This window comes from Herpailurus yagouaroundi, unplaced genomic scaffold (genome assembly GCF_014898765.1).
Source record: "Herpailurus yagouaroundi ecotype Mexico unplaced genomic scaffold, PumYag 140, whole genome shotgun sequence".
NCBI classification, from domain to species: domain Eukaryota; kingdom Metazoa; phylum Chordata; class Mammalia; order Carnivora; family Felidae; genus Herpailurus; species Herpailurus yagouaroundi.
This window is the reverse complement of record NW_024412395.1, coordinates 32489822-32516828: the sequence shown is the minus strand read 5'-3', so window position 1 is coordinate 32516828 and position 27007 is coordinate 32489822. Positions and strand designations below refer to the sequence as shown.

Here is a 27007-nt window from a genome sequence, read left to right as displayed (position 1 = left end):
ATTTATTAGGCAATAAAAATTCCCCCCACCAGATTCTGTCACAATTTTGGCAGCTTTTAACCAAAGTACTAATGTCCAAAGAAGAAAGCTTGAGAATTTTAGGCCCTGAGAATGAGCTAATACAGACCACACTGACACATCTTCAGAGTCATAAAAATCCAGGGGTTTTAATAATCTTCCTAACACCCCCCTCCCCACCTGACAGGAACCTGAGTGACCTCTGATTGAGTCTCACTATGGACAGAGATTTTCTTAATGGTTACACTACTGGTGGGTGTACTTGGGCTGAGTCTGGTCAATGCCCTCCCCAAAATGCTGTTCCCACACTGTACCCTGACCAGAATTTTATTGGTGGGAATCAGGTCAAGGCAGTCCTAGCTAGCTCAGGGTCCTGGAGAGCTCTTTGGGAGTCGAGTAAGTACAGCCACCCTATGAACTCACAGGAAAAGTTGACAATTTTGCACCTGGAAATGATTCTCCCAAAGCCCTAAAATATTTTAGAATTCGAGTGATTGTTTTTCTGATGGGAAGCAGGTGGCAGCTCTCCTCTGATTTTTAAAAAAAGATTTTAAGCCTGTGACAGGTTTTAACAAATGGAGGCCAGTGGCCTGAGGGATTTACCACATTTCCCAAAGAAGACTGGTTTACTTCTTTGATAGCAGACTTGGACACTTATGGCCATGACAGGTACCCCTTTCCCACTGCATCCCACCTTGAGATGCTCAAAAAAGCAATAAAGACAGGAATGTTCTTATCTCCTGTCTCCTCTTCATACAGAACCAGGAGCAGATGCCAGAGGTTTAACTGCTCCAAATGTAAATTGGAGCAGATAAGATCATACATTTATGGAATAAGTAAATCATTATATGGTTTCAGCTTTGGAAATCAGGTTTGTCCCCCAAGTATTAAATTCTCTTATCTTCAGTAAGCTTTGAGTAACAATTGGTGAACTTGATGTAACTACTTATTGTTCTTACTTTTATGCCCATAACAAACTCTCTTTTAATTTATTAATTGCAAATTTATTCCACTGCACAGATAACAACTAATGAGGAAGATATGCCAAAGTCCAGTACTTACTAAGCTCATTCTTAAAATCCTGGGTCGGGGGGGAGGAACAAAAATGATGAGTGATGAGGCTGGATAAAAATTGTCTTGCACTCACTAAATCTGACCCTCAAAACAAAGATATTTTGAGAAAATCCCATTATTTCCAGCAGCAGCAACCTCAGATCCGAAGTGTCAGTCTCTTAGAAGTACCCATCCCACTTCTTATCTTACAAAACCCCTGGGTGAGTTATGAAATGTTAATGTAAAACAAGGTTCTGTAGTTAAATAAGTTTTGAAAATATTCAAATAAAGTTGAACAGGTTTCTTTAGAGCACAACTTAGGAGAGCCTTGAATGTGTATTGTGATCTCCAAGGCAAGCAGGCAGCATTTCCCAAGCAGAACGAGGTGGACCACATGTGGCTTATCACTGGGCTGTAGAATTGATAAAAAAAAAAGGAGTTTCAGCCACTGAGCATTGCTCTCCATGCATCCCGAATAATCCTTGGGTTAGTAATGAGGTTATATGAGACTCAAGCCTGCTGATAACTTCACACTAAAAGGATTTCAAAGGCTTTTATCTAAAAGATAAAAGATGGATTTGAATTTCTACCAGGTTAGTTTCGGCCTCTAAAATCTCATATTCTGCAACAGCATGGTATTCCCAGAGGTTGTGAAACAAAAGTATTTTTCTGGAAGACTCACAGGCATGCAACTGAAAGCAGAACTCATTAAGAGAGCTTAATCAACTATTGGAAAACACAAAATTTATAATTTTCATGAAATACACATACACACACAAATTCCTTAACCTAGTTCTGAAATCAAAACAACGTTCAAAGCTAAAATGCAAATTTCCATTTACCCACAAATATTCAGTTTCCAATAATAGACACTGAGTTTCAACAACATATATATTAAATGATTTGAATTAAAAATGACCAATTCTCTGGTAAAAGGCTTTCCCGCCACTCAGTTATTCCCTGTGGCTCTACTAGTTTTGGTTTCTTTGCAAACATATATAACGATTAAAGTGATGCCAGAGAACAATTCACCATGTGCAAGAAAATTAGTGGCAGGAAAATAACTGTAGTCATAATATTACAAATTATGCTGAAAAACTGAAAGTCCAGTGGCATCTGGTGGCATACTTCCAGCCTGGTTCCTTACCGCGCCCTCAGTCCTTCACATCCAGCTATTTCCAGGTCCTCCTCTGCAATGACTTTGCCTAAGTGTCCCACTGGATCCCCTTCTCCCATGTCTGACCCCAAAGGATTTCATTGCAGCTCTTGGGCTCTACTATGTATAATGTCCTCCGCGTGATTCCCCTGGGCTTCAGAGTTTTGTCTTCTAGATTTTTTTCTGCATCTCTGGTCTCTTCTCTTCCAACCCTTTCTCTAACCTGAATGTTGATATTCTCCCATGATCTGTTCTTGAGCCTATTCTCTTCTCACTGAAGTGACCTCATCCAACCTCCGACGTTGTCTTCAGTCTGATTCTCTCTCCCAAACTGTAGAACCAATCTCTGGCTATCTCCTGGACATTGCAAGCAGCACCTCAGACCTCACATATCTCAAATAACTCATATTCCTCCCTCCCCATTTGTTTATCTTTCCAGTGTTTTTATCTCAGGAAGGGACATCCTGAGTCCTGAGATGTGGCACCTCCATCTCGGACTAGGAAATTCAGAATTAGCTCAGACTTCTCTTCCCAAGCCAGGTGTCTTTAAGTTCCCTGAAATGTGTTCATTACCCTAATCTTTCTGTTCCATTTTCCATTTTCCCAGTGCAGGACCTCATCATTTCCTGTCTTCTTTGTCTCTGACCTCTCCTTTCTAATGCAGGTGTCAGACAGCCATCCGATGTATTGCTGAAACCAAGGTCAGATCATGCTACTCACTGTCTATGAGAGCCTGAATGAACCCTAGCTGTCAAGCAGCCCTGGCTCAATACTGCTAGGTTTATTTGGCCTACTGGAGTGGTCAGTAGGTGGTCTGTTACTCTCTCTCTTCTCCTGAAGCTGTGTGCTAGTAATTAGCGTCAGACTTTGGCTCAGGTCATGATCTCACGTTCCATTTGTGAGTTTGATTCCAGCATTGGGCTCTCTGCTGTCAGCACAGAGCCCGCTTCAGATCCTCTGTCTCCCTCTCTCCCTATCCCTCCCCTGCTCGCAAGCACTCAATCTCTCTCTCTTAAAAAAAAAAAAAAAAAAAAAAGAGGATATAGGAGTAGCTTTGCTTCCTTGCTAGAAGTATTGATTACATTTATAACTCAGAGCTTGGCATTTGAAACTCAGCACTTATTCTTATTCAACATTACACTTAATATAGGCCCCAGACTATCTCCTCATTGCCTACTGGATACCTTGAGACACCATGTTATATCCTTTGACCATTCTTCACAACAAAAAAAATTTCCCCCTATCTTCTGCTCCTGGAAACCTTTTCTTCAAGGTTCAATATAAATGTGATAAATTCTGTGAACCGTTCCTTGATTTTCCTCCCAACCGGGTTCACAGGCCTTCTTAGCTTCCTCATTTGTTATATCTGGCTTTCCTTCTAGATCAGTGTTTCTCAACATTAGCACAACTGATGTATCTTTTTGTTTTTTACTGGTTGATTTTTTAAATTTATTTTGAGACAGTTACAGATTCACATGAGTTTGTAAGAAATAATACGGAAGGATCTCATGTACCCTTCACCCAGTTTTCCCCAAATGGCAACACATTGCAAAACTATAGTATCACAATCAGGATATTGATATGGATGCAGTCAAGATACAGAACATTTCTACCTCCACAAGGACCACTCATGTCCACTTTTTATTCTCACATCCTTGTCCCTCCTCTTCCCACCCCTCCTTAATCCTTGGCAACCACTAGTCTGTGCTCCATTTCTATAAATTTGTCATTTTAGGGATGTTATATAAATGGACTCATAAAGTACGCAAACTTTGGGGATTAGGCATTTTCACTCAGCCTTATTCACTTGAGAGTTATCAGGATTATTGTATCAACAGTTTGTTAATTTTTAATCCTGAGTAGTATTCCATGCTGTGGATGTACCAAGGTTGGTTTAACCATTCATCCACTGAAAGGGTATCTAGGTTATGGATATTATTAATGAAACTGTTATCAACACTTGTATAAATGCTTTAATGTGAACATAGGTTCTCATTTCTCTGGGGTAAATGCTCAGAAGTGGCATTACTAGGTTATACGGTAGGTCTCTGTTTAATTGTTTAAGAAACTGCCATAATGTTTTTGAGAGTGGCTGTACTATTTTATACTCCCACCCACAATATATGTATGATCTAGTTTCTCCTAATTCTTACTGGCATTTGATAGTGTTGCTATTTTTTTTAATTTTAGACATTCTGATAGATATATAGTGTTATCTCATGTTTTTAATTTGGATTTTCTGAATGGCTAAATGATGTTGAACATGTGTTTATTTGCCATCTGTTTATTTTCCTTGGTGAAATATCTGTTCATGGTTTTTGTCCTTTTCATGCTTATTTCATTTCCTTTTTTACTGTTGTGTTTTCAGAATTCTTTATACATTTTAGATACTAGTCCTTTGTCAGATATTTGATTAGCAAATATTTTATGTCAGTTTGTTATCGGTATTTTCCTCCTATTAACAGAGTCTTATGTAGAGCAAAAGTTTTTAATTTTGATGAAATCCAATTTACCAAGTTTTCCTTTTATGGATCATGCTTTTTATATCAAGTCTAAGAACTTTTTGCCTAGCCTTAGATCTCGAAGATTTCCTCCTGTGCTTTTTCCCTAAAGGTCATATAGTTTTATATTTGACATTTAAGTCTATGATTAAATTTGAGTTAACTTTTGTAAGAAGTGTAATACTTGGGTTGAGGTTCATTTTTTGCCCCTGGATGTCCAAATGCTCCCGCAAGCATGTTTGTTGCAAAGGCTCTTTCCTCTAGTGAACTGAATTTTGTATCCTTGTCAAAAAGTTGGGCATATTTTGAGAGTCTCTTTCTGAAATCTATTCTGTTCCATTGATCTATGTCTCTATCCTTCTGACAATACCACAGTCCTGATTACTGTAGCCATATGATGATTCTGGAAAGAGGATTGATTGGTTCCTCCCACTTAAATTCCATTTTCAGAACTGTTTCAGCTATTCTTGTTTCTTACCTTTCCATATAAATTGTATAACAATCTTGTCCAGTACTACAAACAATTTTGCTAGAATTTGATAGGAATTGTGTAAAATCTGCACATAAATTTGGACAGATTTGACATCTTTACCATGTAGAGTCTTTCAATTCATGAACGTGGCCTCTCCATTTACTTAAATTTCCTTGGAATTCTTTCATTAGCGTTTATAGTTTCAGCATACAAGTCCTATATGTGTTTTGTTACATTTACCTTGAAGTATTTAATATTTTTTGAACCATTATAAGTGGTATTATATTTTTAAATTCAATGATCATGTGTTAATCGATAGTATATATGAGTACAATTGAATTTTGTGTCTTAATCTTAGTATTTTGTGACCTTGCTGAACTTAATAGTGCTAAGAGTTTTGTGTAGAAGTGTTGAGATTTTCTACTTAGAAAATCGTGTCATCTGTGACATGGGACAGTTTTATTTTTTCCTTTCCAATCTGTATGCCTTTCATTTCCTTTTCTTGCCTTGTTACACTGAGTAGAACTTTCAGTAGGACATTGGATAAGAATGATGAAAGTGATATCCTTGTCTAGTTTTTGATCTTAACAGGGAAGTATTTTGTCTTTCACTATTAAGTATGCTTGCTAAGGGTTTTTTGAAATAAATATTCTTTATCAAATTGAGGAAGTTTCTCTCATACTGTTTTTCTGAAAGTTGTTGATCATGAATGGTATTGAATTTTGCCAAATGCTTTTTCTGCTTCAGTTGATATTGACATATGATTTTTCATCTTCAGCCTGTTAATATTGTGGGTAATTTTCAAATATTGAAGCAGACCTGCATTCCTGAAATAAGCTCTATTTGGTCAGGCTTATTTTTATATATTGCTAAATTTTATTTCTTAATATTATATTAAGGGTGTTTGTGATTATATTCATAAGGAATATTAGATTTCAGGGGGTTTTGTGTGGCTTTTGTTTGTTTTTGTTTTGTTGTTTTTTGGTACTATCTTAGTCTGGTTTTAGATTCAGGGTAATTCTAGATTGTACATAAACTGCATAACAAAGTACCTTAGACTAGGTGACCTACACAGAAGAAATCTATTTTTTCACAGTTCTGGAGGCTGAAAGTCCAAGTTAAGGTGTCAATAAGGTTTATTTCTTCTGAGGCTTCTTTCCTTGGCTCACAGATGGGCCACTTCTCCCTGTATCTTTTCACGGTCTTTCCTCTGTGCGAGTCTGTGTCCTAATCTCCTCTTCATCATTGAACCTGAATTACTACTTTAAGGACCCTATCTTTAACTACAATCATATTCAGGAATACTGGGGATTAGGTTTCACATGTGAACTGTGAGGTCGGGGGGACACTACTGAGCCTATAAGAGGATCTTTGGTGGTAGAGACAGTAGCTGAAAGCAGTCATGTAAGAAGCCTCTGGGCTACTGAAAATAATCCATTTCTTAATCAGGGTGCTGCTTCCATGATGATATCTTGGTTTTTGTTTTGGTCTTGTTTTTTCAAAAAAAAAAAATGTTCCATACCTGCTAAGGACAGGTCACATATTAGCTTGAGGAATCTCTCTTTTAAAGCAAATCTTTGAAATTCATCAAGGTATGTGCTTATAACCAGGCAAAGACCAAAAAGGTGGTTGGGGAGGTATACAAAAGCAGTGAGGGTAAACAGGATCTTATAGAGGACAGTAGTTAAAATAAAAGTGATAAGGCAAAAACATCAAATAGATGCTTCCTACCTGAGGCAATTATGTTAATAGAAAATACTTGGGCAAAAACACTGAATTGCAGTAGGTTAGATGATTTCAGGGTGTCAAAAGGAAGCCATCTTGTTTAGGCTGATATAACTTTGGGGTTAAAAATTACTGGAAAAGTTCTTTTTTTTAAAGTTCTTTTAAATGTCTATTTATTTTTGAGAGAGAGAAAGAGAGGGAGAAAGAAAATGAGTGGGCGAGGGGCAGAGAGAAAGGAAAAAGTCAGCACAGAGCCTGACACGGGGCTCAAACTTATGAACCATGAGATCATGACCTGTGCCAAAGTCAGAGGCCTAACTGACTGAGCCACCCCGGCACCCCTGGAAAAGTTCTAACAAAAGAGTAAAGAGTAAATCTGGGCATCACAATGCCAGCTGAAATGAACTAGCTTGTATCTTCTTACTGAGAAACAACAGAATAAAATTAAAATAGCCAGATAAAATTAAAGCAACAAAAATCTCTGTGAAAGCATAGGTGAGCTACCAAGGCAGATAGGATTTGAAGAGCAAGGTATCAGCGAGACGAACAGCACACTGAGTTGAGCATGACATTCTATTCTTGTTCTCCCCTCAAGGCACCTGCTGACTCAAAAGTTGCACACATGAAGGCTGAGAAGCCAAGCAGAAAGCCCTGCTAAGGGCAAAGAAGCTGAGCAGAGCCTCTGTCACTCTCAAGGGAATTGGGAGGCACAAACAGGAATTCAGAGCCAGCAGGCAGCTGGGAGAGATGGGATATATGGAGAAGTGACGCTGGCCGTCTCGGTACAGAATTCTAGGGTAACAGTTCTTTACTTGCAGCGCTTTAAAAATGTCATTCCATTAACTTCCAGCTTCCATGGTCTCTGTTAACACTAAGTGTTGGCAAGCCTGTGCAGCAACTGGCACTCTCAGGCACTGTTGTGGATAGTATAAACTGGTACAGTCATTCTGGAAAACGACTAGGCAGTATCTGGTAAAGCCAAAGCATGCCTGCTGCATGCCCAGCAACCCCACTGGGATAGACCTAGCGGAAATGCACACATACATGTACCGAAATACATGGACAAGTGCGCCCACAACGCTCAAAACCTTGAAACAATCCACATGTCCATTGAGAGTGGAAGGATGAATTTTAGCATATTCGTATAACGATCTACTATACATCTGAGAGAATAACTATGCGGCTCACAAAAACATAGATGAATTTCACGTAGAAAATGAGAAAAAGAAAGGGATACATTCTGTGATTCCATGGATACATAGCTCAGTGATAGCAGTCACAACTGTGTTACCTCTGAGAGGTAGGGTGTAATGAGTGGGGGACCCTAGCGGCCTTCTGAGGTTCTGTAGCTTAACACGGGTGACAGACACACAGCCTGTGCAGTTTGTGAAAATTCAATGAGCTCAGCACCTATGACCTATTCACTTTCTGGTATGTATGTTAAACTTTAAGTTAAAAATTTTTACTTAAAAGAAAAAGGAGGAAGTCTAAGGCTTCCATTTAGCAATATGACAAAATAGATCACCTGAACACCATTTCATTACATAGCAGCCAAGAGTATTGGATAATATATAGCCAATACTTTCTATAGATATACAAATGAACTCTCCTGAAAGTGAAGGAAATTCCAAAAGCCAGCACTAGGCTCTGAGTTATCTACCCAGGATGGAGGCGGGGCTGGGAGAGGTTAACAGATAAACTATAAGAAGATGCAAGGCCTGGGGTCCTCCTGGGGTTTAGAGCTAGAGTACAGACCCCTATCGAATGGTAGAAACCCTGAAGGACTATATCCTAAGATTGCCTAAAAGAGAAAAAAAATCCACCCTCAGGTAAAGTAAAACACAAGAACTGTCTCAGCCTGGGCTCCATCTGAAAGAATCAACAATAAAGAAGTCTTTCCTGGAAACATGTAACCATGGAGCTTGTCTTCAGTTATGCCGGGGACCACATTTATGTATTTCCTACTTACACTAGATAACAGACAGACATATGAAGAGTCCTCCAGGGTCATGTCCAGCTTTTTCTTGACTTCTACAGAAAAGCTGTGAGCAGCACAGAAGCCAGAACCCAAAGGATATGTGTCCCTCTATCTTGAGATTTCTCTTGGTCTGATGTTGCATCAGTAGTAATTTCAAGGGAAGATTTTGCCTCAAAGAGAGGCATCTGTACTTCATAATCAAGAAGAAACATAAAAGCCTTGGCTGCTTAGGCATCCTCTACAGAATGAGCTTTTTTGAAAATTATAATGTTTTTGACTTGACATTTAATTCCAGAGACTCTTAATAAACACTGAGACAGCCCCATTCTCAAGGAGCTTTTAATCTTGCACATAGGCAAAATCTGTGAACTCAGGGCATGTTATTAACTCTTCTTTGCTTTCACCAGTTCCTTTAACTGGTCCCTCATATAATATAATTTCAAGATCCTTTCTGACTAGAGTTATTGCACAGGAAGTGCTCAGAGACCAAAGACTAAACAGAAGCCAACCAAGTGAAACAATGAGAGTCAGTTATGGAGGGCTCTTAAATGCTCATGTTCTAAGGCAAGAGTATGGTGTCAGGAGTCTGTTAAGTGCTGGAAGCAATAACAAAGTGATGGAGAAGAAAATACTTGCCTAACACACACTTGAAAAGTTAGAGTGACAGGGAACCTGAGTTAGCTAGAGGAAGGTGGCTGATGCCACCATTTTCCTACAGAGTGATTCTAGTTAGGATGAAGCTTTCTGGATGCTTATTTTACCAAATGATGATTCGCAACAAGTCTGTAGAATCTGGGAGCAAGCTTACCTCAGCTGCTAAAATACAACAGTCTCTATTTACATCCATTTGATTGAGTTCAGTTTTAGAAAATTCTTAAGATCCAGGCGAGCCCCTAAGCAATTTGGAATGTGGGCTTATTCCATGGAGATAAGATTAAATACCTACATAAAATTGTGCTGTTGTTGTTGGTTTTTTTGCTTTCAACAAGTTATTTTCACATCATGTGATACTTAAAACCTAGCTAAATGTGTCATAAAAATAAACAAAAACCCAGGAATATCGCAGAAAGCTAGGATGTTTTTCCATAGCAGCTACTGAGCCCTGCTTACAAAGCCTGTTGGTAGTCCTATAGCTGCTCCAAACTAATAACAAACAGAAAAAAATAAATCTAGGGTCAGTCAGTAGTTTTCAGTAGTTAGACACAATTCATATTTTAATCTAATAATAATGATGCCATTTTCATCATTAGAAAAATCTGGAGAAAACCCAGAGAAAGAAGAAAATTGACCGTGGCTTCGTCTCTTCTCAGGTTACAGCTTTAGTCCCCATTCCTTACCTGATGTTCAAGGCCTCACAAAAATAAACAAACTCCACCACTTTGCTCCTACTATTCTCCGACACAAATTAGTTGCTGTACCCAGTTCGGGTCTCTCCCTGTCCATGGAGCACACCTGGGAATCCCATCTCCGTACCTTTGAGTCGCGTGACTTCTCAGAAGACACGTCTTCTTCAACATCCTACTTCTGCTGCCTACTCGTGGGGCTATTGCCTCTTCTCAGCCCACAATGCTGCCACTGGCCACCTCAGTCCCCACAGAGTAATTGTCCCCATAAGCTCCCACAGCACTGAATGCCAGACTGCATTTGGTACTTGCTTTTGTCCTGATATTTTTGACATTTGATACCTTCAGATCTTATCTCCCCTAACTGGGGAGCTCCCTGAACGAAGAAACCAGATTCCTATCTTTCACTGCATGATGCCCCCCAAAAGCCTGGCGTGGTGGTTCTGTGTCATGAAGCCTCAGGGTAACACTTTCCATTTATCTTTATAAATGTAAGGACAAAAAGATAAAAGTGGGAGGAAAAAAGGGGAAAGGGGGAAATTGTGTGAACGCTGTGATACTTTCAGATATCTGTACTTTGGAAGAATAGATTTTGACCTTTGAAGAAAGCATCAGAAAGGATCTTCCTCTTTTCCTGAGAGGAATTCAAGCAGAGTGCTACCGGTCACCTGTTTTTCCTTTGTGACAGGGATATACTTGCACACCATCAGACTTGGACTGGGCCTCTATGAAATCTGGCCCAAAGCCTGAGAGCACCAGTTCACGATCCTTCCTTGTCCTCTGCATCCTCTTTGCTAGGCAATACCGAGGAAAGCACTGCCACATTTCCTCTGAATATGTCTGACTTGTAGCAATGGTTTCAAAAGCTAATCTGCCAGCTCTGTCCCTGCTGGAACCATCCCAAAGTTGATTGGCTACCCAAGCAAATCACCCTGTGTTTGTCCAGAGTCACTGTTTACAGTGGTTCTCAAATTTTGCTGCATATTAGAACTACCCAGGGAGAGTTCAAAAATCCTTATGCTCAGCCATACCCTGTGCTATTTAAATATAAATCCCTGACGACGGACCGGGCATCAGTGTTTTAAAATCCCGTCCCTCCTCCCTCATTTCAATGTACCATCAAGTTTGAGAAGTGGTGGTTAAACCAAATCCATCAGCAACCTACCCAAATGTTCACTCTGCTGGGGAAACGTTAGAAAAACACTGGCTTATTCCAAAATAAGCACAGGACTGCAGAAGGCAATGCAGACAGGACTTATCTTTGATTACCGGGATGGCTGGATATCTAGCTTGTGAATCAGCCAATCTTTAGCATCTCCATGTTTTTCTCTTCCCTGTGGTCTTTTGGGGCCCCATTAACATCTCAACCTAAAAGTAAACAAGAGGAAGCTAGAAATGACAACAGTACCTTTCACTCTCTATTAGTGGGGGGAGGAGCTCCCAGTGGTTCTTGTCCCTGACCATTCATTAGAATCACCTGTGATACTGAACTACACCAGCGCAGGGCCCTCATCTCAGAGATGCAGGTTCAAGTTCCCTAGAGCTACATTTCTTACCATGTGGTCTCCGCACCAGCAGCATCTGTATCACCTGGGAACTCCTTAGAAATGCAAATTCTCAGACCCCATCACAGACTTACTGAATCAGGAATGGGGCAAGGGGAGAGGCATAAATCTGTGTTTTAATAAGCCATCCAGGGAATGCTGATCATGCTGGAGACTGAGGACCACTGGTCTAGGGAGGACCAGTGATTTTGAAGAGATCCATAAGTGTTTCTACTGGGCAGCCTAGATGGAAGTTCATGGGCAAAATACTACTGGCTTAGGCAGCTGACACTTGTCTTTTAATTGCACTTTCCATGTTCTCCCAATGTCCAGTCCTCCAGGGAAGACAGGATGCCTTCCACTAGGGTATGAGACTCCTGCATTATGTAAAAATATAATAGATTCAGGGTTGGTGTGTTCAGTCATTTCAACAACTGGATTAAGTCATCAGTGAAGCCCATCTAACGACTCAACTCAAACATTTGTCAATAAAATGTTCTGTCCTCACCATCTCTCCATCAAATGAACCGACTCTCCTCCAAAATTAAAATAGCCAATTAACAGTGACTCCATAGCTAAATATAACCATCTTTTTATTCAAAAGGATAAAAGAGATACAAATATGGATGTGAAGCATCTACTTCATTTTGAAATGGGCCTTTGGGTCAAAATGTCATGCTTCAATTGGGCATCTATCTCTTCCTGCAAAAAGAACTTAATGGCTTAAATAGCTCAGGGTTGTGTGTGTGTGTGTGTGTGTGTGTGTGTGTGTGTGTGCAATGATGGCATTTAGAATTCTAGCTTTCATGCAGTCTCAGAAGAGAAGCCTCTGGCAAAATATGCAATAAATGGGATCTTTATATGAACATCAATTCAAACTTTACATAAAGGAAGTTACTGTGTAATGACTAATGCTTCAAAGAGTGGCCAAAAGGCTGGTTGTTCTCCTCTTGTCCTCCCTTTGGCTGGGGAAGAGGGCAGCCAAAGCCAGCACTTACCTCTACTGGCACTCCAATGCTGCTTCATGAGGAAGGGGGCAATCCTATGATTAGCTGATGTCTCTGAGAACCTTTGATGATAAGAGATCTACTAACAGCCTTAGACAAGAGAAGTGGCTGAGATTTCAAGCATGCCTCTCTCTACCTATGCATCAAAGTCAACAAGGCTGTTCACTCATGAGCACCCCAATCTGTATACTGAGAGTTTACCTCGAGGACAGTAGATGTCTGGAGCCCATCGGTTGCACTCATAATTGTCTGCTGCCTTTTCACAGGTGAAACACTTAAATCCACCAGGATATGGCGTGGCTAGAAAAAGGATCAAGAGAAAAAATTAATTTTTTAGACTGAGCACAGAATCCTGAAGGTAGACATTTTCATTTTTTAAAAAGGATTCTAAAACCTGGCAGTTTCTTACAAAACTAAACATGTAACTACTATATGACCCAGCAGTTACACTCTGGGGCATTTATCTCTGAGAAATGAAAACTAAAAGTCACACAAAAGCCTATATGCAAATGCTCACAGCAACTTTATTTGTAATAGCCCACAACTGGAAACAATCCAGATGTCCTTCAATGAATGAATGGTTAAACACACTGCGTACCTCAATACTATGGAATGAATACTAGCAATAAAAGTAAACTATTAATACATTCAACAACTTGAATGAAATTCCAGGAAATTATGCGAAGTGAAAACAAAAGCAATCCAAAGGTTATATTCTGTATGATTCCATTTATTTAACATTTTTAAAATGACAACATTTTAGAAATGGAGGCAATATTAGTGGTTGCCAGGGGTTAGGGATGGGAGCGGTTGGGGGGCAGGGTGAGAGGAAGGTGGGGGAGGGGAGGCTTATAGAAGGGATTCTTGTGCTATTAAAACTATTTAATGTCTTGACTTGGTGATGGATACACAAACTTACACATGTGAGAAACTGTGTAGAACTAAATATACACACATACAAATGAACACAAGGAAAATTGGGGAAGTTTGAATAAGACAGGTGGATTGACTATATCAATGTTAGTAACCTGGTTGTGATATTATTCTATAGTTTTCAAAATGTTACTGTTGGGGGAAAGTGGGTAAAGTAAACATGGGATCTCCCTATATTATTTCTTATAGTTGCTTATGAATGTACAATTGTCTCAATAAAAATTTCAATTAAAAATAGGCACTCTAGGGGCACCTGGGTGGTGTAATTGGTTAAACATCCAACTTTGGCTCAGGTCATGGTCTCACAGTTTATGCATGAGTTTGAGACCCACATCAGGCTCTGCCCTGGCAGTGAGGAGTCTGCTTCAGATTCTGTGTGTGTGCGTCTCTCTCTCTCTGCTCTTCCCCCGCTTACACTCTCTCTCAAAAATAAACATTGAAAAAAAAATAGGCACACTAGATTTCCAGTGATTCATTTTTATGTGTCCACTTATATAGCTATGTCGATATGTAAATATAAATATTAGGTTGAATCATTAAAAATTTCCTTATGTTTGACCATTTTTGACCTATAAAAGTGACAATTTCTCTGATTCAATCTGATGTCTTTATCTGGTTGACTTGATATGGTTAAGAATGCCCGGGGACGGTAAGTATCAGCTAAGAAGAGTCTTCATTACTAAAATCTATGCTGTGCAGAGGTGACCCTCCTAAGGGCTGTCTTGGGCCCATATCCAATGTCCACAGGGCAGCATGCTGAAGGCACATGTGGATATGGAGGCATTACAGGCTTTTAGCTTGTGTCTGAGGGATGGGTAATTGCAGGAGGCCCTCCTAGCCCTCCCCCTCTCCACCCCTTAATTGGCCCTTCCTGCCTTCTGAAGAGTACAAGTACTCTAAAGGTACTTGTATCCTTGCCTTCATTTATGCTCAGGCACAGGGGGGGTCTGGTGAGTCATGCTCTAGAGAGTGCCCGGCGCATGCAGGGCCTGGTGGGCATTTAAGGATGAGCATCCATAGAGGATGCCAGGAATGCCAGGTTGTCGCTGTCCTTTTCGCTGATGCGCTCTTACTTGCACTGATATGCTTTTACTTACTCAACTTAGAGTTTTGCCTCTCGTAAGCAGAACTTTCGTATTTTTTTTTTAATTTGTAAAATTACCTGGCCTCTTTGAAAACTACAAACACTCAAACACTTCATCTTCAGGAGCCAACTGTTCTCCCTCGCAGATGGCTGAGCCTGCACATCCCACTGGTGGAAATAATCATCTCAGGGTAAATTGCTTTGCCCACATGGAACCAATTAAGTATGTTATCAAAAATAAATGAAGGAGGAGGCAGCAGCTTAAGGCCAAAATTATGGGCCAGATTTAACTTTGCTTTTCACCTTGCATAGAAGAGCTTGCAGTATCTCACAGAGTTGACTCTGACAACAGTCAATAACCTAACATGATCAAAACTCAAACTGTCTAAAAAAGACAAATAACCGGACATTTTTAGGGGCCAACTATGTTCCTGCAAGTAGTTGGTGAGTCAAGTTCATAAGCATAATGAAAGTGAGTGCATGGACTGCCTTAGACTGTGAGGGACAGAGAGCGGCCATCCAACTGCTTCATTCCCAATGAGGAAATGTCACTGTGGGGAAACACGTTCTCCCTAACATACAGTTATAGTAAAACAGAAGTAAACTATTTTGTAAAACCGCACACAAATAATTTTTAGGTCTCCACATCCCACCATCAAGATAGGTGGGTTACATTTGTATTGAAAGATTCTACTTAGATATGCACACCTGAAGAATTAAACACAAATAGCTTCCTGAATTCCAAAGACATTAAATATTCTTATGGACCCTTAAATTAGCTTATTTTTACAAATATTGTTATGAGAAAACCCATACGAAATATTTTAGGACACTGTCCTATCGGATACATTAAAAAAATAGTTTCACTATCAATTTAAAAGTGTGTCATATATTGGGACAGCTGGGTGGCTCAGTCGGTGGAGCTTTGGCTCAGGTCATGATCTCATGATTCCTGAGTTCCAGCCCTGCATTGGGCTCTCTGCCATCAGCACAGAGCCCACTTCAGATCCTCTGTCCCTCTCTCTCTCTGCCCCTCCCCCACTTGCACATGCTATCTTTCAAAAGCAAATATTAAGAAAATAATAATTTAAAAAATATGTAATACATAAATAAGTTTAAAGGAACTTTAAGGCAGCTGGTAAAATTTGAAGAATTCTCCAAGTAAGAGTTTTGAAAAAAAAAGATGTAAATGATTTGTCAAAGAAAAGTACTTCTCAAAAACTTATCATCATATTCACCAAGGTTTCTGACTGCAAGCTAGCCGTACCACTTCAGCTTGCATGATTAATTCACAAGAGCATCCAATTTTATCTGTCTGTCACTGCAGCCAGTAAAACTTTTCACTGGAATGTTGGACTAGTGATTCCTGGAAACTTTCCCATCAAAGAGATAAATTAAGAACTCTGAATGAAGATTGATGATCCAGCCACTACAAGAATAAACTTATTGAGAACCTGGCACTAATAGGTTGTAGTGTTCCCAAATTTGGATTATTTAATAGATTCTTCAAAATGATCTTTTGCAAGACGAGTGACATATTAAATTAAATACTGTCATTTCTTACACAGATAGGCCTGGGTTCTGAAATTAACCCAAAGTATAGAAAAACTTAAATAGGAATATGGGCTAAAGCCCTATGGTAGCAAAGTGAAGCTTTGTTCAAATCATTTGAATCTGAATGCGTTTATCAGCACATATCATTTACAATTAATCAGATTAAATGATCTTATTTTCGGTGAGTTTTACTTTTAAATCTACAACTTCGTATCTGTGTGATTGTCAACCATGACAGCCTCGTACTGCTTATAGGAACTTGTATTTGCACCTTGGGAGGTACTACTGATCAGTGAATAATCAAACCCTTTTCAATGACCTGTCTCCAAAACAGACTCAGCTTTAAGTGGCCAGTTATAGCACAATACCACATAAATGGTTAAGTTCCTCCCTCTGGAAATATTTAACCAAAACTAAGGTCTACAGATGAGCAACTGTCTCCAGTAACTTGCTAATTGATACTGCATCTGATAAAGAAGTTCTTTTTTTAAAAGGAAGGAAGGAGGTTCCTAAGAGATGTGTTATTTTCTTCTTTGTTACTTCAAAGCATTACAGAGCAAGTAGAGTTTCAAACCGTTGTGGCCCCAGCTGTGAATGAATCTAATTTGGCTCTTGATCACAGAGTTAATAAGCTTAGTGTTCTGTATTTCAGGGCATAAGTCCTTGGTCCCTCAAGAGTAGGTGATTGTAAAGAAAAAAAGAAACGCCAAAGTGCCCAGTTACTTCCTGTAATGTAATCTGTCCATTAAGTCTCATGGTCAGCCATAGTTCAACCGACTATAATTCATTCGTAAGGCGATGGAAGAGATTTCATCTTTGTTTCCATCTCTTGGAACTTCTGCCTGGACAAAGGCCTTCAGTTTCCAGAACTGTGGTGAGAAGGGAATCTTGTTTTAAAATGTATGCTGATAGGTAATGCATCCAAACTTGTTTTATTCTTGCCAAGTTAATTTCCATTGTTTTTGGAAACTGGATGCAAACGTAAAATTTCTAGAAATCTAATAAATTGATCTTCTTTCTCAGTCTATCTAGCAACAAAATATTGTCAGTGTAACTTGAATACTATGAATGTATTTCTGATGGCAATGCATTTCCTGGTACCTTTCCAGAAAGTGCCCTTACTCCCTAAAACTTGCATAGTCTGGAATTATGCAAAAATGTCATTGGCTCACTATGTGGGCATAAACAAGCCCGCTCTAGGGATATAGCCTTTGTTCAACGTGACTAAGGAAAGACTCAGAATATGCAACCAGAGGAAACCTGGATTTCTCAGGAAAGGTTTCTAGTATAAGTAAAGAAATGGAGGCCAAGAACTGGTTGAAACCACGTAGGATGTTAAATTCTGTGATCTCGTGTGACATCTAGAAACCAAATAAGTCACTCCATTTCTCTGAATACTAACTCCTGTTTTGAATGTTTTATTAGTCTTTGGTATTTTAATTATAGGGTGGGAAGAAATTCATCATTTTTCACATGAAAAAGAAAACAAATTATAGAAAAGAATGTTATTGAGGACAGTGCCTCAAATTTGAAAGCCATAAAGTTGATTTCTTTTAAATTTTAGAATCTTCAAGTATTAGGGGACCAGGGAGCAAGGGAGATTAGTCATGGGATGCTGAACTTTCCCAACCAGGGTTTCAATCTCAGTCCCCTTACGATCTCTTAGGGCTACTCAGAGCCCATGGCAAATGAGTTTGCTTGCCTGGTGTGGAAAACTTGTGTGCCTTCTCAACATCTCTGGCATCATTGATTTCTCCTTGGGTAGGTTCCGAGCAGTAGCTAACATTAATGGAAACTGAATCTCTTGCTGACCCCAGAAAAGCTGTTTGTGCCTCCATCTACAAAGTGAGGTGATTATATCAATAATTCAAAATCAGAATAATCCCACACCTCCCTCATGTATTTTTTATGGTCTATGTTCTACAGAAACCTGCTTCTTTGTAGAGAGATCACTCCATCTAAACCTGGTCTAGTGGGTGCTGCTCAGGGGCAGAGGACCATGACCTTTTAAAAAATCAAAGTGCAAAAACAAGCAAACAAACATCAAAAACTTCTGAAATACTGTGGGGGAAATGTGCAGTAGGAATCACTGACAGTAAGAATTTTTACTCCCCATGACCAGTCACGGAGGCTCTAAAAAAAAACTCTGCCCAGAACTGCTGGTGAATCATCTATGTCTAATCTAGCTTCAAAATGACATCCTCTATCGTCCATATCTCAAAATCATATCAGAAAACCCCACCAAGTTTTTCTATATGGTGAATTCTTTTTAATCAGGCCATGGCCTACTTAATTAACATAGGCCACATAAACTTTCCCACCAACTTCTAGAGAGCAGGAGTGATTGCTCCCCTGGCCTGGCAGAGCCCATGCTTCAGAGATTTCATTCCGAAATGGACTTTTCGGATAGGGGCCTATTCAACCCAGGCACTGATCCCCCCTAAGACTGGCACAGAAGTGGTGTGTGTGTTTGTTTTATTCTTGCTCACTTACATCCAATCCCCTTGATTTCTCTTCCCACTCTGTGTACAATCACAGCCTCAGAAGAAGCCTGTCTTTCAGCGAGGTGACCACTGAGTCAGTCACTGAAGCGGATGAAAAGCCCCACAGAAGCTGAAGGATTTAGCAATCAAAACCGAGATTGAAATTCAGATTTTTGTTCACCAAGTCTAATAAAAAAGCATGGCTCTTTAGAGAAAAGAACAAAAGGCAATCCTAAAAAACACAGCAAGTATCAAAGCACCTTCTTTTCATGGTTACTAAAATAAACAGCCCTCCAAAAACAAGCAGCCAGAGAATCTTCCCACACAATTAACCAGTAGGCACCAGCCTTTTACTGGTGAGAGTACACAATAGCAGTAAGACTGAAGAAACTATTTGCTGCGTGTCAAAGTGTACTTGGAGTTAAAAAATTAGAGGGATGCATTTTCAGGAACCTCAGTTTACCATCTAAGCCAATTACAACATCATAAGCAACAAACATCCAGTTGCCTATTATATATGTGCCTACTATTTTATGGATATTATCTCTAGTCCACAAAATAATGCAACAGGGTGTATATTATTTCAACCACTCTAGAAATGTGGAAATTAACAATAAGATTCCCCTAACATTTATTGAGCATTTATGTTGGCTCACACGCATCTAAGTGCTTTGTATGCATTCCTTTATTTAATCTTCACAAAGTTAGGGAATTTATTTCAAGCCAGAAGGCTACAAAGCAGTTGAGCTGGCCGCTGACCCAAGATCCAAGCCCCTGTGCATTCCTTGGAACACCTCTCATCTAAACCAGAATACATACACATTAATCATTCTAACCGTGTAGCGCTGAAGGAATCCATGTTGCTGTCTCCACTTAGTGGACTATAAGAGCCTCAAAAGCAAGAACTATGTTTTATTTACCTTTATATTTTCCATGCCTATCACTACGCTTGACACACAGCAGACACTCAAAAAATGTTTGCTGAACAGAACGTTTCAAAAGAATAATACACCTCAGGGCGAATGCTAAAGGTCCATATATACCCATTATACCCGGCTCTCACCACCACAGGGGCAATGCAGAAGAGGATTCAAACAGAAATAAAAGATAAGATAAAGACAGAGATGGAGACCCAAACAGCAAGTAAATCTTCTGTGTTTCCCAAAGTGTGATCCTTAGAATATGTAACAGAAGCATCTGAAATTCTTGCTAAAAGCAAAAATTCATGGGTATCGTCCAGATATGTGCAGTCAGACACCCCAGGAAAGGGATCTGGGCATCTACATTATTATGCACTCACTCCCTAGACGATTCTTAAACACAGGAAACCAAAAGGGATAGGGAATAGGAAGTTGTGGGAGGCAATTTATGCTGAAACTGAGAATCAGATGCACAGACAGGAAGACCAGCTATTATCTTGCCTATAAAGGACTGATCTTTTACAAATACCTTCCTCCTGGGACATGCCGGTTCACTTTGATAACTGATTGAGAGCTGGCACAAGTTAAAGGGAAGGGTGTTCAGAATCAGAGCGATTGTGCTGGGAACAGAGGAAACAAGCCTTAACAATTTGCCTTAAAATAAAAAAACAGACACCCTACAAAAAGGTGAGGGTAAAACATACAACATCTTCAGTAGCACCTGCACCCCCCAATTAAATCATCCAAGGTTCCCCTGCATGGAAGGCTGCCTTCTCCTGTCCATTTTCAACTCACATCTTATTCAAAGCAAAGTGACATTTCTGCAGTGAAGAGAACAGAGTCTTACTTGAAGGGTGGAGGTAGACAATGTCTTTCACTGTGAAGTCTCGCGACTGAGCGGCTTTCAGACAATCCGCCAGCAGGCTCAGGAGCAGGAGCCAGGCCAGGGCAGGGCCAGGTTCCATGGCAGACTGAGGCGTCACTCATACAGGGGGCCTGGGAGCCAGGACTTGGGACAATGGGAGAGAACTCGCACCTGAAATATAAAATAAGACTCATCTCAGTGTCCCACTCGAGGAAACCAGGAGAGACCTGGCAGAGCTCCTGTGTTGGTAGGATGGGCTGGAGGGAGACAGGGAGCCAAAGGCACAAGAAAGTGGATAGACATGGAGAGAAACTTTAGAAACAGTAACTTTAGAGCACTTAGAACATTCCAGCCCCAATCTATCCCGAATCAGGTAGCTAACGCTCCACTGGTATCCAACCCCCCTAATATCCAGCAGAGATGGTATCAAGAGAGATTGAATTTTAATGAAATCCAGGAGGATTTTGCCAGAAGGCTAGGGGATGTCTGCCAGAATGCAACATAAATAAGTACAAAAGTTCAGAAGCATTTCCTTGATAGTGGTGACAGCCAGGTATGAGAGTGCAGACGTCCTGTGTCATGGTGCTCAAGCAAACCTACACAAGGTAGGCTTTCATATTCGCGGTGGGGGGCGGGGGTGCGCGAAGAAATGTAGGTAAGTTGGCCTCTCCCAAAACACAAAGTGCCTTTACAGCTCAAAATCTCCTTAACTAATAATATTGGCCGGCTGCTGTTGAAGCCCTTACAAATATATCACTTAATTCCCCCAACAACCCTATGAGGGTTACCCATTTTCAGTAAACTGAAGTCCAGCAAATAAGCAGAGGAGTTGATTCAAACGGAGACAGTCTGGCCACTGACTCCACATTTGCAAACTCTAGGCGATACTCTGTTCTTCCAAAGACTGATTCAAGGTGTATAAACTTAAACTAATAAAATGAGGTCAAAGGATCCCAGTAGCACTAAGCAATCATCATTTTATCCTTTATTCTGGTTCTGTCCTTTTCAATTAAAATTGAGAGCAGTCAATTTTTTTTTTCAACGTTTTTTTGTTTTGTTTTGTTTTGTTTTTTTATTTATTTTGGGGACAGAGAGAGACAGAGCATGAACGGGCGAGGGGCAGAGAGAGAGGGAGACACAGAATCGGAAACAGGCTCCAGGCTCTGAGCCATCAGCCCAGAGCCCGACGCGGGGCTCGAACTCACGGACCGCGAGATCGTGACCTGGCTGAAGTCGGACACTTAACCGACTGCGCCACCCAGGCGCCCCGAGAGCAGTCAATTTTTTTACTAGGGTTCAACTGTCCAACTTACTAGGAATGTAGATATATATCTTAATTTATACGTGTTATTTTCTTGCCATCTTATTGCTTTCCTGTAGAGTCTGTTCTTCAGGCTCCACTCTTTTGCAAATACCATCATTCTATTGCCCACAAAAGGGGTGATGTTAGATATTCACCTTATTTTAAACTGGTGGAGAAAAAAAAACCAACACCATTTGGACATTTTGTTTACAAATTTTAACACAAAGATTCAATGAGATTTTTAAAAAGGCATAACAAAATCCTAAAATTATTTTGTCAAAATAAATAGATCAAGAGTAAATATATTACAAAACAAAATCAATACAGAAAATCAATATGAACTAATCAGATATTAATGAATACTAATCAAAACAGGATAGAAAATATAAAAATAAATACAGAAAATAGAACACTCGAATAGACACAACAACTGACATAAGTGGTTTTTTTTTTAAATTACAGAACAGGAAAATACAAAATGAATAGTATTATGATAACTTAATTAAAAATTGTGAAGATTAACCAAAACCAAACAATACACAATGCACTCATATGAACTCCAGATGGATCGATGCATTCATTGTTCTTTAAAAAATCGACAAACTATTAGGAAATAAGAGTAGAAATCTTATCACCCTGTGGCAGCTTGATGATGCCAGCCTTGCCAATTTCATGCTCATTCCCCATCTTCCGTTTACATTTGGTTCCCCAGGCGAATGTGCATTCAAGAGGAGAATAAGCTGCTTGCTCCCTTAATGAGTGTGGCTGCCAAGCACCGTGTTAGGCACTTGTTTGAAAAACATGGTAAGAAAACAAATATTCATGATATTTCTCCTCCGCCGAATGACAGAGACCAACATGATCTCATCTTAAATGAACGCAGTAGTGCTCCATTTTACATCCACTGTGGCCAGGTATGGTTGCACCTGAGGAGCAAATCTACCCTGCATCATCACGCCTCAGCTCCTCACAGTCTGCAGCAGGGTCCAATTTGAGAGGGATGGGGAGGAAAGCTATCGGGTTTTATTTTGATATAACCTAACATTAAGTATCAACGAGCTGCCAACCTAAGTTCTTTTTAATGTGAACCTCACTGTCCACACCAATACTTCATATGTACCAAACAGTGCATTTATTAAAGCATTTCTCGGGGCGCCTGGGTGGCGCAGTCGGTTAAGCGTCCGACTTCAGCCAGGTCACGATCTCGCGGTCCGTGAGTTCGAGCCCCGCGTCGGGCTCTGGGCTAATGGCTCAGAGCCTGGAGCCTGTTTCCGATTCTGTGTCTCCCTCTCTCTCTGCCCCTCGCCCGTTCATGCTCTGTCTCTCTCTGTCCCAAAAATAAATAAACGTTGAAAAAAAAAAAAAAAAGCATTTCTCAATCACAGTATTCCTCCGGTTACTGGTTTAAAGGTCTCCCTCTGCACAGTACTCACACTAAGCATTATTTAATGCCATCTGAAATTTACCTTACCTCCGTAGCATGGTTACCAGCCACAAACCCTCGTTCCACAGCATGTGTGTGCTACATCTGAGCAAAGAGGTAAAGAGCTAGATGCCTGGATTTGAAACCTTGCTCCAATGCTTTCTTTCTGTGCAACCTTAAGTCAGTTACTTAACCACTCTGTGCCTCAGTTTCTTCATCTGCAAAATGAGGATCATAATGCTACCTACCTCAAAAGTTTATTACGAGAATTAGGTAACATAGTATAAAGCACTAAGAATAGTGTCCATCACACGGTAAATACTGTACAATATTTCCCAATATTTTTACTACTACTGTTTTGTTCAAAATGTAGTTTTAAAGTCAATGTAGTTTTCTAAGTAAAGGTAACTATGATGCAAATGTTGTCTTCTAACTGAAAGTAAATATGGTGCCATTTATTTGGGTTCAACACACAGCTAGCTCACTTTCCTTAAATCAAAAAAATATAACAATTTCCCGAACTACTATGTATGACAAATCACAATCCACACGTCTCTTTCTCCCCAGCATCTGCCCCATGGCCAGCCAGGCAGGGAGGGACAAAGCAGGTGCAAGACAGAGGAGGGCACGTCTTGCCACCAACATTATGATATTGCCTAGGCTCATGCAGACCCAGGTGACCTCCTGCCATCCTTCATCAACGAAGCAAACAGATGGGTGATGCCCATCTACACTCTCTCCATATCTCCTCCAAGCCACCCTCCAAGGTCTATGTCCCACCTCCATGACCTTTACATTCCCCCTTTAGTTAGATTTTACTTGTATAAAAGATATTGAGAGAGCATAGGTCTCTTATATCCCTTTGAAGCACATGTCTCCATTTTGTGTGCTCACACATGTGTTTAGAGTTTCCAAATTCTTAAAATAGTTGAAACTTGATTATCCCAACACACTTTACTCATGAAATTGTTCCTTTTTTAGAAAAAAAAGAGGAAGTATGTATTTTCTAGGCTTATGTATCATTAGAAAAAACACCAAGGGGCGCCTGGGTGGCGCAGTCGGTTAAGCGTCCGACTTCAGCCAGGTCACGATCTCGCAGTCCGTGAGTTCGAGCCCCGCGTCGGGCTCTGGGCTGATGGCTCAGAGCCTGGAGCCTGTTTCCGATTCTGTGTCTCCCTCTCTCTCTGCCCCTCCCCTATTCATGCTCTGTCTCTCTCTGTCCCAAAAATAAATAAACGTTGGAAAAAAAATTAAAAAAAAAAAAAAAAAAAAAAAGAAAAAACACCAAAATGGTTTAGAATTTCTAATTATTTTAATGGTTTTCTTTTTGCTTAATTTGTATGCTCAAAAATTTCTGATAAGCATGTATTACTTCAGTAGAGGTTTTTTTTTTTTTTTTTGTATATTCATAATTTCGTACAACCATCACTCAGTCTGGAACATTTCCTTCAAAACTCTTGTACCCATTAGTGGCCACTCCCAATTCCCTCCTCTCCCCACCCCTGCAACCACTAACCTACTTTCCATCTCTATAGATTTGCCTATTGGGAACATTTTCTGTAAACAGAACCATACAACATATAGTCTTTTGTGTTTGGTTTCTCTCAGTTAGTATGATATTTTCTAGATAAATCCATGTGGTAGCATGAATGGGTATATCATTCCTTTTTGTGGCTGAATAATATTTCAGTACATGAATATAACACATTTGTTTATCCATTTATCCCATTGACAGACATTTGGGTGTCTTCCATTTTTTGACTACTGTGAATAGTGCTGCTATTAACATTCACATTCACACTTTTGTGTGGACATATTTTTAAGTTTTCTTGGGTATATACCTAAGAGTGGGATTGCTGGGTTTTATGGTAACTCTGTGTTTAACTTTTTGAGGAACTGTCCATCAGTTTTCCATTGTGACTGCACCATTTTACATTTCCATCAGTAAAAGACCAGTGTTCCAACGTTTCCACATCCTCACCAACCCTTATTTTCATTAAAAAATAGTTTTCATTATAGCCTAGTAAGTGTAAAGTGGTGTCTCGTTGCATTTCCCAAGTGACTAATGATGTTGAACATATTTTCACGTGCTTATTGGCCATTTGTATATCTTTTTGGGAATAATGTCAACTCAGATCCTTTGCTCATTCTTTAAGGGGGTTATTGTCTTTTTACTGTTGGGTTATAAGAGTTCTTTCTATTTTCTAGACTCTGGACACTAGATCCAGACACTCAGATCATTTGCAAATGTTTTCTCCCTTCCTCTTGACTTTTCACTTTCTTGATGGTGTCCTTTGACATACAGAAGTTTTAATTTTGATGAAGCCCACACATTGCTTTTTATAAATATAGATTTTGTTCCCATATACAAGTCAAGCCCAACATAGCACTAAAAAAATCTGCACACAATGCACAGTAAAAGAACTTGTCTACTTTGTAGTAGCCAGGGCTATATTTTCCACCTCTCTTTCCCTTAAAGAAAAGAGAATGGGCAGAACTGTTTATTAATATCACCATCAACTGCTTACATTCCTGCAGTAAATCATGAAGCACTACTCACTCTATTATTATATTCTAGGAACTGAAAATGAAAGATGAGTTACATGCATTCACAATTAGTCTAACCATTCCTGAAATATGGGCTCTGCTGAGGGGGCTGTATTTTTTCTGTACAGATTCTCAGTAGTCAATGAAGCTTTATTCCCTAAGCCTCTCAAATACGATGCTGGACATGCTCAGACAATACGAAGGGTCTTTCCTAGGACTTTGACGCTTTTCTCTGGAGTCCACAGTGCCTTTGGACTGTCCTAGACATTTAGAAAAGATGTTGCACTTCCATTTTATGTGCTGCTATTTGAATACGCACTGAGGACCCCATCCCTGACTCCAGTTCTCTTTATGAAGAAGTACACTCTCATTTTCACAGCTCTGTGACCTTTCATTTGTTATTTATGAGCTTTTGCAAATCTAATACCACTCTGACAGATTTAATTTGTGCTCTAAATTACCTTTGCATGAGTTACTCAACTGCTGGTTTTATTCCAATGGATTACTTGCTACATTCTGAAACAGAAAAAAAAAAATTAGTTCGAGATCTATTCGACTTCCTCCATTTGGGAGAAAGTTGAAAAGAGTTGCATTCTGATTTTCACTGCATGGTAATACTTAGTATAAAGGAGGATTTCTAAGACTAGTCAGGGAGGCAAAGAGATAGACCCATAACCCAGATCACGTTTTACAAATCCACATCCTAATTGCTATTTTATATAGAGACCATAAAACAAGATACCCCCAATTCCTTAAACTCATCACTAAGATAATTAAGCACTTTTGGAAGCTACACTGACTAAGGTGCCAATTACCAAGCAACACCTCAATATTAAACCAATATATAAGTATTGTGAAGTAGAGAAGTAATACAAGTCTAAGTATTTTTCAATGCCGTTCCTATTGTAATATGAAATGCCTAATATGGGAGCAAAATGAAATTTTGAAGCCTGGAAGATCATGAGAAATCTTGACTTAATTTTCAATAATCCAGGTTTGGTGGTGTCTTAATGATCTGAGTAAGTTAATTCAGCTCCCAAAGTATAAATTCAATGCATGTCTTACAAAACTAAGACTACTTAAATATATCATTCTGAC

General features: G+C 39.7%; 1 protein-coding gene across 5 annotated transcripts in view; it reads right to left on the bottom strand.

Annotated features, from left to right (window-relative positions):
* The window catches only part of LYPD6 (LY6/PLAUR domain containing 6), a 124867-nt gene that overhangs the window by 6125 nt on the left and 91735 nt on the right, over nucleotides 1–27007 (bottom strand). For 4 of the 5 annotated variants that reach the window (XM_040475020.1, XM_040475017.1, XM_040475015.1 and 1 more), the window contains 2 exons: nucleotides 20619–20807; nucleotides 12999–13097 (listed from right to left, as the gene is read on the bottom strand). In XM_040475020.1, coding sequence (XP_040330954.1) covers nucleotides 12999–13097; nucleotides 20619–20736 — 217 coding nt within the window. In that variant the 5' untranslated portion in view covers nucleotides 20737–20807. Of the gene's footprint in view, nucleotides 1–12998; nucleotides 13098–20618; nucleotides 20808–26370; nucleotides 26393–27007 lie in introns of those variants that run through there. The other variant, XM_040475018.1, reaches the window with a different exon arrangement.